Source organism: Phoca vitulina, unplaced genomic scaffold (assembly GCF_004348235.1).
Source record: "Phoca vitulina isolate PV1807 unplaced genomic scaffold, GSC_HSeal_1.0 scaffold31, whole genome shotgun sequence".
Classification (NCBI taxonomy): domain Eukaryota; kingdom Metazoa; phylum Chordata; class Mammalia; order Carnivora; family Phocidae; genus Phoca; species Phoca vitulina.
Window position 1 is genome coordinate 199,091 of NW_022589734.1, and position 13,533 is coordinate 212,623.

The 13,533-nt window shown below is 56.6% G+C and overlaps 1 protein-coding gene across 6 annotated transcripts; it reads right to left on the reverse strand.

Moving 5' to 3' along the window:
* Window positions 1–1,164: 1,164 nt before the first annotated feature.
* Window positions 1,165–13,516, reverse strand: VARS2 (valyl-tRNA synthetase 2, mitochondrial). 6 transcript variants are annotated; one of them, XM_032424902.1, is made up of 30 exons: window positions 13,390–13,516; window positions 12,765–13,017; window positions 12,542–12,623; window positions 12,324–12,424; window positions 11,907–12,028; window positions 11,720–11,786; window positions 11,523–11,620; window positions 10,717–10,798; window positions 10,418–10,537; window positions 9,880–9,997; window positions 9,095–9,183; window positions 8,524–8,614; window positions 8,163–8,290; window positions 7,934–8,037; window positions 7,617–7,785; window positions 7,221–7,297; window positions 7,063–7,138; window positions 6,662–6,767; window positions 6,380–6,450; window positions 6,106–6,231; window positions 5,780–5,884; window positions 5,563–5,631; window positions 5,361–5,439; window positions 5,117–5,244; window positions 4,838–4,990; window positions 4,017–4,223; window positions 3,247–3,358; window positions 2,913–3,088; window positions 2,596–2,724; window positions 1,165–2,504 (listed from the first exon to the last, which is right to left on the reverse strand). In XM_032424902.1, exons 2-30 carry the CDS (start codon window positions 12,963–12,965, stop codon window positions 2,409–2,411), a joined length of 3,282 nt encoding a protein of 1,093 aa, XP_032280793.1. In that variant the 5' UTR covers window positions 12,966–13,017; window positions 13,390–13,516; the 3' UTR covers window positions 1,165–2,408. The 6 variants fall into 6 exon arrangements, with proteins under 6 accessions (XP_032280793.1, XP_032280789.1, XP_032280795.1 ...); XM_032424898.1 differs by having other exon boundaries at window positions 12,765–12,991; window positions 13,390–13,468; XM_032424904.1 differs by having other exon boundaries at window positions 1,166–2,504; window positions 7,617–7,698; window positions 9,886–9,997.
* Between the last annotated feature and the right edge of the window lie 17 nt (window positions 13,517–13,533).

Below are 13,533 nucleotides of genomic sequence, written 5' to 3' on the forward strand. Positions count from 1 at the left end.
TCCTAGTCCCCTCAGGGGTCCAGGGTCCTCCTCCAGATATTCGTGAGGCAGGCACTCATCTGACTCCTCACCCAAGATTACCTTGACTTCTTACCACCTCTCTCAAAATGCAAGCATGCAGCCCAAACTTGACCATTTGGGTGTATTAATGTGATCGTTTCCTATTCTCCACAGCCCTCACCCCTGCCTATCATACTTCCCACCTACACACCATGTGAAATTAGATGCTGACTCCTTTGGAGGGAGGTGAAGGCATGGCTCTGTAGAGACTATCCCTGAAGATGAGGGGAGAATAGAAAATGGCGGAGTGAAAAGAAAAACCTGTGAAACAAAACTCCTCTAGTTTTTTACAATTGTCCTGGGACCAGCAGGCTAGAAGAGAAGTAGCTGGGAGCTGCAAAGGGTCCCAGTGTTTCATGACTTGCTCCTAGCCTGCACCAGTGGGCCGGTGACACCCCTGGGTCAGGTGTGTAGGCCCTAACCAAGTTGGGGGACTGGATGTCTGGATTTCCAAAAGACTAGAGGAGCAAACCACTAACTGCTCCTCAACCTGATTCCTAGATCTCAGGGCCTGGGATCACCAGGCTGTGATTTCCCAATTCTTTTCCCAAAAAATCTCTCTTCCAAGACTGACCTGCACTGACCAGTATGGTAGTCACTAGCCACATGTGGCTACTGAACACTTGAAATGTGGCTAGTGTGACTGAGGAGCTGAATGTTTAGTTGTATTTAATTTTAATTAGTCAAGGGGTAACCATTTAGGACAGCAGAGCACTGGATGGTCTGCCTTGAGCCTTCCCGACGCCCTACCCCACAATGGAATTTACCCCCTATTCTTGCCCCAACACTGGCCCCCTTGCTACTCTTTGAGTACTCAAGGTATGCTCCTGTCTTAGTTTTGCTCTGGCTCTTCCCTCCCAGGCATCCACCTGGCTAATTCCTGCAGCTCCTGCAAGTCCCTGCTTACATCTCACTTTTACGAGTTCTACCCTGACCTCCTATTTAATACTACAATCTGCCCCCCTCCCATGTTAGCTTGTTCTACCCTTTTTTCCCCATAGCATTTATGACTCTCAGACACACTGCACAGTTTATTTACATGGGTTCTTTCTGACTCTTTACTAGAGTGAAAGTAGCACAAGGGCAAAGATCTTTGTTTCATTCACTGATGAATCTAAGGGTCCAGAATAGGGCCCAGCACACAGTAGTAAGTACTCAAGAAGTACTTGTTGAACGGGGGTGGGGAGCTGGGACAGATCTTAGACCCCGAGTTGGAAGGAGTGCATCAGAACGGCAGGAAATAAGATCCAGTGGGGTGTGGGCCTCCATTTCTGCAGAGCCCTGCCCTACCTCTGCCCAGCAGCAGAAACGTCCACCTTGCCTAAGCCACCATTCTATTTGAAGCTTGCTTATAGCGGCCAAAATGAACTGCACCTGTTTACTGGGTTGAATCCCAGTTGATACTTGGGACAAGTTGCTTTTATTCTCAGAGCACATTTCTTGATTTCCAAAATGGAGCAAACATCCACCATGAGGTTCTCAATGGCATCACGGAAGACCCAGACCCTGAGAGGCCCACCATAAACAGTAGCTACTCAGAGATGCTGGACAGACTATAACTTGGGCGTGTAAGAGGCAGGCCCCTGAATTCCACGGGGAGGACACGAGACGTTCAGGGTGGGTGGGTGGCCGTCTGCATCAGTGGGGACGTACACGTGTCAGAGGCTGGGCAACATGTCCCTGGCAACTGGTGTCAGGGACACGGCATGGGAGCAGCACTCCAGCCCCAGTGCACTCTGGAGCCCCTCGGGCCCACAGGAAGTACCTGCTCCTCTCCAGCACCCCCAAGATAAGGCCAAGGAACAGGGGAGCTTCCATTTGGAGAGGGGGAAGGGCCCGCAGAAGCCAAGGCACTGGCAGTAATTCTAAGAAGTAGGTGGAACCCAACTCACTGTACCCAGACCGTCCTAGGAAGCTCCTCTCTCTCCCAACGAGGCCGGTACCACCAGCATGCACACTCCACTGCAGCCCAGAGTCCAAGGCCAAGAGGCAGCCGCCCTCCTTTCCTAGACCAAAGTCTCAGGGAACCTCTGAGAGGCAAGAAAGTCCACCACTAGGGGAAAGAGGGATAAAAGGACCACAGGCAGTAATGTTTGGGATTTTAAAGGTTTATCTCATTCCTAAACTTCCAGGTGGGACCGCATAGGAGGGAGGCTGGGCAGGAACGTAAGCATCTTGAGGACGCCCAGTGACACCGACCAAGCCAGTCTGTTTCCTCATTTATGAAATGAGGGAGGTGAGCCACATGGTCTCAGAGGCCCCACCATGCCCCGACAGCTGCCAGATCTGTCTGTCCTCGAAGGCAGGTCTGGGGGAGGAAAAAACCGCCAGGGATAGTGAGCTGGTGCTCAGAGCTCCCCGGGGCTGGGACATGCATCCATCAGCTGCCGGAGGTGAGAGGCCGCCTTGTTCAGCTTCGACAATTCCAACTGGAGGGAAGAAAGCTAGACGAGAAGAGAAGGAGGTGAGGATCCCGATAGAAGGCCCATGCCCTCCAGCCCACGTTCCTGCAGGGAGCCAGGCCTCCAGCCTCACCCTCTGCTGCCTCTTAGTCTCTGCCTCTCCCTCTGATGGGGTCCAGGCCATGAGGCCATCAAGCTGCTTTTGCAACTTGTGTCTTCGAGCAGCCAGCAGAGACAGATGGGTCTGGGGGTCCACCAGGCCCTGCGGGAAGAACAGTAAGGGCTCAGCCTTCTCTGCACCCCGTGCAGCTCTGCTTCATGGGCAGCCTGTCCAATGCCTCTCTCTGCCCCATTCTCAGGGGCCCGCCTCACTTTTACAGAACCCGCACCTTGCCCTCCTCCCAACATCCTTTCGATCCCTCCCTTCCCCCTCCAATCTCCTCTGGGCACCTGCAGCTCCATGTACATCTGAGTGGTGTCACTGAGTGGGGCCTGGGCCCAGCCGGAGGGCGCCGCCACACCTGGGGGTAAGAGGCCCACGGCCCCACAGTGGCCCAGGGTGCCCAGGGGCTCCAGGAAGGCCTTGAAGAGGCCCTGCTCTCCAGGCTCTGAGCTCTGCAGCAGCACTGAGGCGGAAAGGGAAACTGTCAGGGTCAGAGCATGAGATCCTGCTTCCCCTCCCACCCTGCACCTCCTAACTCTGGACTCTGCCCTCTGGGCTCACCCCGCTCCTCCAGCAGCCCCTCCTTCCTGCAGGGACTCAGGAACCCAGGGCCCATCTCACCTCGGGGCCGGGCCCTGGTGAGCTGGTATGTGGCTCGGAGAGCCCTCAGCGCCTGCACAGCCTCCTGGACCCGGGAGAAGCGCTGCTCCAGCTCGGGCTGGTGCCAGTGCCCCTGGAGAGGAAGACCCAGAGCTGACAGGCAGGCTCCCGGGGCTCGGCATCAGCTCTCCTGGCTCCGTCCCACACCCGCCACCCCAACCTGCTTAGGGCGACAGAATCCGGCCTCTGCACCACACACAAAATTCACCACCTCAAGCAAAACCTGGGGCACCATCTAAGCAGGTCTCAGTCGATGTCTGTGATTGATGTCTGTTAACTGCTCTGATCAAAGATGGCGAGCAACCAAAAGTACTCACAAGACCAAGTAAGCAGAAAAAAATTTAAATAGTTAAACTGTAAAATGATTTTGGGGGTGAGTTTATAGCATTTATCCTTCTGAAATTATTAAAGCTTAAAACTGCAGGTATTTGGGGGCCCTCCTACACCTAACATCTAATTCTCACCACAGCCATGACACAAACTATTACTACCCCTGGTTAAAGATGGGGAACTGAGGCACGGTCACATAGCAGTGCAGTCCTGCTCTTGCCCACTGGGCTAAGACTGCCCCCAACACAGCCCTGCAAGAACAACTCATCCTCCTAAAGACCCTACACTGAAGTACAAACCAAGACTCTCCGTGACCCCACAGCACCAAACCCCTGGAGAAGACTGCTCCCCAGCCCCTCACCAGTGCTCCCACCCCCAGACACGGGGGGCACGTGACTCACCAGGCTGTGGGCAGTGGGGTAGGGGGCAACGGAGATGCTGGGGGCAGAACTGCCGCCAGGCCTGCGCGGCAGCCTCTGCCACAGCTCCTCAGCCAGGAAGGGCATCAGTGGGGCGAGGAGGCGGAGCCCGGCGTCGGCACAGGAGAACAGGACCTGAGGGGGGCCCGGGGGATGGGGCGAGCGCGAGAGCACTGGCTTCACAGCCTCCTAGGGAAGAAGCCATGGGGTCAGGGGACAGGCTGGGCCACGCCCATGTCCCTTTCCCACACACGCACTGCCCTGCCCGTGGGAAAGGCTGTGGGTAAACGAGGCAGGAGCACACAGCATCCTGGGCACCACTGGCCGTCCCAGAACACACTCTGGAGCACACGGAAAGTGGAAAACTACGGCAGGGGTTCTCAGGGGTGGGGAGGGGGGTAAAACCGTCCGTGTGGTTTGCACAGTTTAGAAAGCGAAGCACTAAGTTTTTTCGCCTATCGCACAGCGACAGAGGGCGCCTGGGTGGCTCAGTCGTTAAGCGTCTGCCTTCGGCTCGGGTCATGATCCTGGGGTCCTGGGATCGAGCCCCACGTCGGGCTCCCTGCTCCACAGAGAGTCAGCTTGTCCTTCTCCCTCTGCCCCTCCCCTTGCTCATGCTCTCTCGCTCGCTCGCTCAAATAAATAAATCTTTTAAAAAAATAATGATTCTGTAAATGATATTTAACATTTTAAAAAAAGAGAGACCGAGTTCTCTGCCAGGGCGTCGGATCTCCAGGGGAGCAGGGAGCAGGAAGCAGGTATGCGGGGGCACAAGGAAACGCCACGGCCCCGGTCTGACCCACCAAGTAGACATCGCAGAGGCTGTGCAGCCAGAAGTGGCGCAGGGCGTGCGTGATGAGTGAGAGCTCTTGAGCCAGGAAGCCTCGCTCACACTCCCGGGCAGTATGGGCAAGGCGGCTCAGGATCCAGGCGTCCATCGGGGACGAGGGGGACAGCTGCGGGAAGAAGGGGGCTTCAGGAGGGGATGACTGACTCCCCGTCTCCTTTCCCTCCAAATGCCATCTTCAACCCTCAGAGACCTGATGATTCTGCCCCTCAAGCCTCTCTTCTTATTCTCTTACCTCCTCTGCAGGCTGGGGCACGAATTTCTCCCCTAAGGCATTGAGGATAAAGCGCAGGGCATTCCAGATTTTGTTGCAGAAATGCCGGGAACTCAGGACCTCAGAGACAGACAGGTGCAAATCGCCCCCTGGGAGGGAGAGGGAGGGGGGAGTGTGCACGTGGGTGGCAGCAGCACGGGGAGTCCTTGACCCTGGCCCACCCCCGTCTGCGGGGGTGCCCAGCCCCTCCCTTGCCCAGACTTACCCAAGGCCCCGTGGGAGCACAGGGCAAACCGCAGGGCATCTGTCCCACACTCAGGGATCCCATGAGGGAAGTCCTTTCTCTGCAACCAGAGGGAGAAGAGGGTGGCAGATGCCTGTGCGGCTGCAGGGCCAGAAGCCTGGGCTGCACAGGACACCGGCGGCCGCGAGCATGAGGCTGAGAGGGGCAGACGCTGGTGACTCACCTGCGCCGCGGCCGCGATCGCCAGCTCCGTGGCGTCCAAGTTCCCACCCCTCAGCTTCGCCTGCAGCACCTGGGATGGGTAAGTGCTTCAGTGGCCCTGGCCTGGGACCCTGCCCCGACAAGGGTCCCAGCCACACTCCCTCCCAGCCGGCTCCTGTCCTCAGGCTCCCTTCTTCTCTCCCGCAAATGCCGTCCTTCGCCAGACTCTTCATCCTGACCTGCAGCTCCACCCCACTGATGATGTCTCGTGGGTCCAACACATTCCCCAGGGACTTGCTCATCTTCCGGCCCTGCCTGTCCCGAACCATGGAATGAAGAAGCACCTGGGGGCACGGAGGGAGTCAGCGGAGGGGCCAGGGGAGCCTTTCCCTGGAGGTACCCAGGGCATCTCTGGCCCCCGTGCATCAGGGGTTAGGATAGGAAGTGAATCAGGCAAAAGGAACTGAGACCACAAACAACAGCATGTTAGGGATTAGAAGAGAGGACAAGATTTAGGGAAAACTGGGGAGTCAAAGAGAGGGGCTGGGCACTGAAGGGCCATTACCTTGCTGAAGGGGAGCTGCCCTGTGAGCTGGGTCCCCAACATGACCATGCGGCCCACCCAGAACAATAGAAGGTCACTGCCCGTTTCCAAAAGTGACAGGGGGTAGAAACGAGCAAGGTCTGGGGTCTAGGAGGAAAAAAGAGAAGCAATGAGAAGCCAAGCCCTGTGCCTGCAGCTCTCCTCGAGGCTCTCGTGGCGGGGGGCGGGGGGGGGATGTCAGGTGTCTACTTCATCATATCCCCACCTTCAGTCTCTTCCTCTCAACCCCCCTCACCTCTTGGGGCCAGCCCAAGGCAGCAAAGGGGAAAAGAGCTGAAGAGAACCATGTGTCCAGGACATCAGGATCTGAGCAACAGAACAGGGAATGGGGACAGATGGAACCCCACGGCTGTGCATCTTTCCAGCCCAACACCCCCCTCCCCCCGAGACCACTGTCAGGCCTTCCGCCCCATTCTCAACTTTCCTGACCCCACCTCTTCCACCTCAGGATCTGTTCCCCCAACGGCCCAGCCGCCCTCCCCTGCCCTCCCCTGCCCTCCACAACCCAGACACTCACCCCTCTGCAGGGTCAGCTCTGCTCCTGGTTTCCCTGTCAGTTCTGCAGCTATTTTTCTGGCCTCAGCCTCTGTCCGCCCGACCACCCAACAGTCCTCCTCATCACCCTACAGAAAAAGTAAGGGCTGGAGGAGAGTGAGGAAGAGTCACACCCGCCAGGTGTGAAACATCACTGCATCCCACGTCCTCGCATGTGACCTGGGAACGGCCAGCTCCCTCTGGCAATGAGAGGAAGAAGGGCCAGCTCAGGAGCTCTGACCCCATGGTGGGTTACATGACTAAGGCATGAAGCCCAGGAAAGGCAGGGAGCTGGGACCGGCACTGGACATCCTCTGACTCCTGCGCTATGGCCATTTGTCTTTCCACCACGTCCAGCCCTCCCGTCCTCCTCCTCCTACCAACCTTCGTGTGCTCCTCTACCACCAGGTAGGCGGGAATCCGATGGCCCCACCACAGCTGCCGGGAGACACACCAGTCCCTGCAGAGAGGACGGCGGGGATTTCTCAGCACAAGCAGTGCCTCAGCCCGCCCCACCTCCCCAGAGCTCCCCTCACCCTTACCCGATGTGGGAAAACCAGTGCTGCCAGTTCTTCTGGTGGAAGGATGGACTGAGCTCCAGAGCCCCTGACTCCACAGCCTGGAGCAAAAGGCCCTTAGGCGGTGCTTCCCTTCCTGCACCCGTACCTGCACCCTCCCGAGACGGGACAAGCGGCCTGAGGTGGTGCCGTTACGCAGAAAGGACCTCCCAAGGCTCCCGAGGAGATTCTGGGTTTGAGAGGGAGATGAGCCAGCCCTGTCTAGGCCACCCTGCCTCCATCCCCACAGCTCTCCTCTCAAATGCCGGGGCCAGAGGTTCGTGGGGCAGGAGGGTCTCAGCCTCCCCGTTTCTTCGTTCCAAGCTGCAGGGGAGTTCTCGCTGCCCAAGGCGCTGGCCCTTCCTCGCCCTGCAGCCTCACCTGGGCAGCTCGGGCCCCCAGCTCCTGACAGCGGACAAACCACTGGCTCTTCAGCAGGTATTCAACCACGTCCCCAGAACGGCTGAGAAAGAGACGGGGTGAGTATGCTGCTCCTTGGGTTCTGTGCTTTTCCCCACAGGGGATATGGGACCCTACTACACGCCAGGCCCTCGGAACAGAGAACACAGCAAAAAACAAAACTGACACAGAGCTTCCATTCCCTTGCAAGGGGTACAGAGCCTACCCTCTTGTACTCTTGAGCTTTGTCCACGCCCTTCCCGGGGAAGTCCTACGTAAAAGGGTTAAAATGGGGTTACCTGCAAATAGGAAGCACCATGGGGTGGTTCTGGAGGCCCCGGAACAGGCCCCGCTCTGTCAGCACAGACATAATCTTTTCTCGGGCCACAAATCGGTGAAGACCCTGGGGAGAAAATAGCAACAGTAAAGGGTAAAGGTCGCTAAAAAACAAGAAAGCGAGAGAGGGGAGGAGGTGAGGAAAGGCAGAGGGTGCCCCCAAAGGATAGGGTGACACTGAGGCCAGTACACCTGTAGCCAGTCCCCACACAGGGAGGTCATGGTCCCATCCTCTGCGATGACACTCAGGGGGCTCAAGCCGTGCCGCGCCCCCAGCTCAGCATCTGCAGGGCTATGCGCTGGAGTCACCTTCACTGCCCCTGGGAGAGCAGACCCACCGTGAGCACGGACCCTCAACCTTTGCCAGCGGTTTTGTCATCACCCACGCCCCCACCCCTCCCCTCTCTTCTTGGTCTATGCCCCCTTTTCGTCTCGCTATCCGCTGAGACTACCCTTGAAGAGGCTATCCCTCCCCTCCTTTCTTCCTCTTCCTGGTGCTTCCCCACTCCTCCAGAATCCCCGGCCTGCTCTCCTTCCCGTGACCTCCACCCACCTGTGCCCACGTGTGGCTGAACAGCACAGTCTGTGATGAGGGGGAGAAGCTGCCCGGTCAAGGGGTGACGAAGCTGTCGCCCATGCAGATGCTGAAAGGAAAGGTGCGAGATCGAGGACAGGCACACGTGTAGAGTGTGAGAACCCCGGGAAAAAGAGGCTCAACACCAGAAGGTAAAGAGCCGGAGCAGTGGCCAGTAACTTTTTCTTAGGGGCCGGAGTGTGGTTTAGCCTTTGCAGGCCAAGAGGCGAATTCAGCCTCTGCACAATGACTCTGCTCTGACGCTGCGGCAGTTACGTAATGACACCCAGGTGCGGATTATACCTAAACGTGCAAGTGTGGATCATACGAAAACAGGCAATGGGATGGGTTTGGCCCACGGGCCATAATTTGTCAACCACTGAGCTAGAGAAAAGGTAGAACATCAAGAAAAGAAAGGCATATAGTCAGAGACACTGGAGAGCAGAGATGAGAGAAGTCTGAGGAAGAGGAAATCGAAGGAAAGAAGGCGCTCCCATCAAAAAGGGTAGGAAGAGAAAACTCCGGGGGCAGAGGGCGCGCTGTGTATTACCGCGTGTCGGGAGTCGTCAGGATGAACAGCCACAGCCACGTCTCCAGGTAATGTCTCTGGCCTTGTGGTTCCCACCACAACCTCTGCGTCTGAAGACAGAAGTCAAGCACTCGATGCTGGTCATCTACCTGGCCCCTCACTCCCGTAACTGAAGCCAGGAGAACCAGAGAAGGGAGGAGGCGAGAAGCCATCAAGGTTGAGCAGGCCCCCAGGAGCAACTAGAGAATATTAGGAGCCTGGGGTTTCCATGTAAGCTGATGACCAGAAGCCTGGGAGGCTGTCTGGTGCTAAGGAATTTCTCAAAAACTTGCATGGGAGAAACAGATAGATCGTTAACAAAAGCAACTAGAATCCTTACTTGGTGCCCAGAGAACATTGAGAGTTCTCGGGGCCCTAATCACAAATGCTGTGCACTCTCTGGGGCAAGCACCAGCCCCTCCTTGACAAACTTCCTCTGTGTATTCCGGCTAATCTTTCTTCGCTTTCTCTGAACTCTTCCAGACACTTACTGTTCAAACCATACTTCAGAATTAATCTTTTGTCTCTTTCAGGGTAGCAGCCTCCTGCAGAATGATGCTAAGCTCCTGAAGGGCAGCTACCATGTGCACTTTTCTCACGTGACACAGAATACCCAGAATAAATGCCCCCGAGAACACAAACACTACCAAGGTTCCTTATGTGCCTCCCACCAGGCCATGTGGGAAACGGGTTGGTGGGTTCCCTCCCATCAACCCAACACATGCTCAAGAAAGCAGAGATAAGCAGGCAACCTTTCCGAGGATTACCCTCACCAGGCTCTCCATCCACAGGGAAGGCCACAGAAACAAGGAGGCCAAAAGACACAGGGGTGGGGCAGCCAGGCAGTCGAAGCTCCGTGCGGCCAGGCAGGGGCCGGCTCTCCACCTGGAGGAATCCAAGCAGCAGGGTTGGAGAGCAGCCCTTCTGCAGGCTTCCCACCTCCACTCACCCACCTGCCTTGGGCTCCCTGCAGCCCATCTAAAGACACTCAGAATTCAGGAGCCACCCCCCCCAATTCAGTCACAGTTAGAGAAATATTCACCGAGCACTTACACTGTGTACCGGTATCGTGAACACCTTCCATGAATTCTCATTTGATTCTCACAACACCCCCTTGACACAGGCATTTCCATCACCCCCAATTTACAGACTGGGAAAACTGAGGCTTACAGAGGCTAAGGCCTGCCAGAAGTCACACGGCTGGTAGGCGGCAGGACCCAGTGACTCCTGGCAGTCTGGCTGCAGAGTCTGAGCTTTCGCCCACCTAGGAGTTCTCAAAGGCCCGCTCCTCCTCCTCTGCCTCACCTCAATATCCGAGATGGCTGATCTTAAAGCGCAGGACCAGTTGACAAGCTGCTGGCTCCGGTACAACAACCCCGCCTCGTAGAGTCGCACAAAAGCTTCGGTCACAGCCACCGAGGAGCCCTAGGGAATGACCTCAGCGTCCACATCTAACAGCCCCTTCTCAGCCCATCACCACACTCAGGGACCCAGGCATTCTCCCCACCCCCCGTTACCTCCAACACACACAACATCCTGCCTGCCCACACCTGTCTCTAGACACTGCCTCGACACCCACAGGGAGCAAGGCATGGAGCACTCACAGCATCCATAGTGAAGCACTCTCGGTCCCAGTCTAGGGAGGCCCCCAGAGCTTGGAGCTGCTCACTGATCTCTCCACCTTTCCTGTGCCCAGAGAGACTTCTGTCAGCAAGCTTGTCCTGAGCACCAACTATGTACCAGGCCCAGTGATACTACCAGCAATGCCGAGTATTGGAGTGTGGCATTGATCTAGCCTCGAGAAGCCCAGGGAGACAGACACACAAACTCAGTAGGGACCTTCTATGGCATTAAAATAAGTATAAAGTTCTGGGCTGCCTGGCTGGCTCAGGCGGTGGAGCACGCACTGTGGCTGGAGGTCGTGAGCTCAAGCCCCACATTGGGTGTAGAGTTTACTTAAAGAAACAAACAAAAAAACAATGTTCTATGGTAACAGAGGAGGCGGCAGCTAATTTGGGAAAAACCAAAAGAAGCTTTACAGAGAAAATGGCACATGGTAACAGACCTGTAAGAATGAGGGTAATTTCAAGCAAATGGAAGGTAGGAATAAGTAAGTAGAAGAGATAGTGAAATCTAGGTCAGGAAACATGGGATAAGTGAAGAAAAAATATACATACATGCCCATACCCACAAATGTGTGCATTTTAAAGTACATATATAATACACACGTACACACACACATACCACACACAGAGCTTGGAGACCCCGCTGAAAGCTAAAGGAATCCAGAGATCCCCTCGCTGAGGGAAGTTAGGGCTGGATGGGAAGAGCCCGTCAAGTTAGGGAGATCGGCCGGAAGCAGGGCGAAGCCTGCCACCTCGGCCCCTCCACCTCCACCCATCATACTCACTCCTCCTTCCACTTCCACACCTCCCTAAGGAATTCCTCCCGGCTCAGCTCATGTCTCCTCACTCCTCGCTCCTTCCACAGTTGCTTCTCCACCACAGCCTACAGTAAGATTAGGAGGCAAGTGAACAGAGAATCAGGTCACTTTGGCAGAACAACTCTCCTTCACCCAAGAAAAGGGCAAAGTGGCAAAATGCATACCTGTGTAGCAATTCCTGCGTGATCGGAGCCAGGGACCCACAGCACCTGATCCCCACACATCCGGTGCCTGCAAAACAAACACCCTCACACAAACCCCTGAGCTTACTGTGTTTACTCTCACTCCTTCCAGCCTATCACACTCTCTCCCTCCCCTCCAAGAAGGCAAGCATCCCCATTCCTCTCTCACCAGCGCACCAGGGCATCCTGTATGGCCACCGTCAGTGCATGCCCGATATGCAGGGAGCCGGTGACATTGGGAGGTGGGATACACATGGAAAAGGTCTCCCCGGTTGCCTGGGGCAGCTTAGTCTAGAAAGTTGAAAAGTCAAAGGGCAAAAGATGATTGGATGTTACCTGGGGGAATTGCACCCTCTGGTGTCTCCAAGGCGTAAAGAACTGCAGGAAAAATAGTCCGGCAAGTAACAGGAAAGGGAAAACCCTGCCAAGAAAACCCTGCGGACACCAGGGGCAGAAGACAAGCTCTCCCGTTTTATTGGGCAGGCCAGCTGTAAGCTCCAGACTCTGAGGCTCCTTTCTGCCCACCAAGCTCAAAGGCCATTCTGTTCTGGGGACCATTTAGTACCACTCCGTTCCAGGTACTAACCTGATACTCTGGTTTGAAGAAGCCCTCTCGCACCCACCAAGAGTACCAGGCAGCCTCAACATACCGAGGGCTGTATGCAGGAGGCAGGGGCCCGGAGACATCTGCAGCAGCAGAGGAGAGCTCCACTAAGTCCTGAACTTTGTTCCCAGGCTGCGTTTTTAGCAGCCCAAATGGGCAACAAAAATGTGAGTGAAAAGGCCTTCAAGTTCCCCAATTACCTTTCTTTTCACCAGGTTCCGTGGGGATTTCATACACCACCACCTCCTTAGGAGTCCAGGCCTTACTGGATTCTGCAGCTGACTGGAGAGAATGACCAAAAAGCGGGGGTGGGGGGGTACAATTTCCAGGATACCCCGGGCATCTGGAATCCAACCAGTCTCTCCTCCAGCCCCCTCCAAAGCTTTCTCAAAAGAACCAAGGACAAGCTGTCTGACCCCTAACCTTGCTCTTTCGGGCTATCCCAGCCTCCAGCGCCGCCTGCTTCTCTCGCTGGCGCTTCTGTTTGGCTTCATGGTTCCTCCGGGAGATGGAGGATCCATGGGGCTTTGAGTGGGTAGAGAGGGGATGGAGCCTGGGGAGGCCCTGTGAGGGCCTCAGCCCCCAGAATGGTGATCGAAAAGAGGCCAAAGGCAAATGAGGCATCAGGAGTGCTTGGAAAGGGCCAAGATCTGTTCCAGATAAAGCACAGTAGGAGCTGTGGGTGGGTGGGTCACACCCTCTTCCTTATTCCCTGCCTTCTACTAGGACTGGTCTGTTTTCTGTCTACTCCCTCCCACACGACGCTTTCTAGTGAGGACTAGAGTGCATGGTGTCGGGAGTCGCCCTCAAACTGTGCATCCGCGTCGGGGGATGACCGCTGACACCCAGGCGGGGAAAGGACTCAGGGATTCTGGGAGAAGGTCGACATCAGGGCGCCCGAGAGCCAGCAAGGAGTCCTGCCCAAACACCGCCCGCGCTGCCCCCCGGCCCTGCTCGGCCCGGCCTTCCCGCCCGTCGCACCGCGTGGGTCCCGGCAGCGCGGCACCTCCCCCCCCTCCCCGCGGAGGCCGCTCCGGCGCGCGCTCACCGGGCCAGCCCGCCGCTATCCCAGGGCGCCCCGCGGCCGCGGCAACAGCAAACGGGGAGGGAACCAGCGAATCCAACCCCGGAACGTGACCCGCGAGCCGCGCGGGGCAGGGAGGCGGGGTCCCGCTCGGGGCATGCGCGGTAG

Coding starts and splice junctions, on each gene's coding strand:
- VARS2 (XM_032424902.1), bottom strand. CDS start 12,965: ATGCCTCATTTGCCTTTGGCCTCTTTTCGATCACCATTCTGGGGGCTG. Junction 11,621..11,719: donor ACGCAGGAATTGCTACACAG/GTATGCATTTTG, acceptor ATCTTACTGTAG/GCTGTGGTGGAGAAGCAACT. Junction 8,615..9,094: donor CTGACGACTCCCGACACGCG/GTAATACACAGC, acceptor CTTTCCTTTCAG/CATCTGCATGGGCGACAGCT.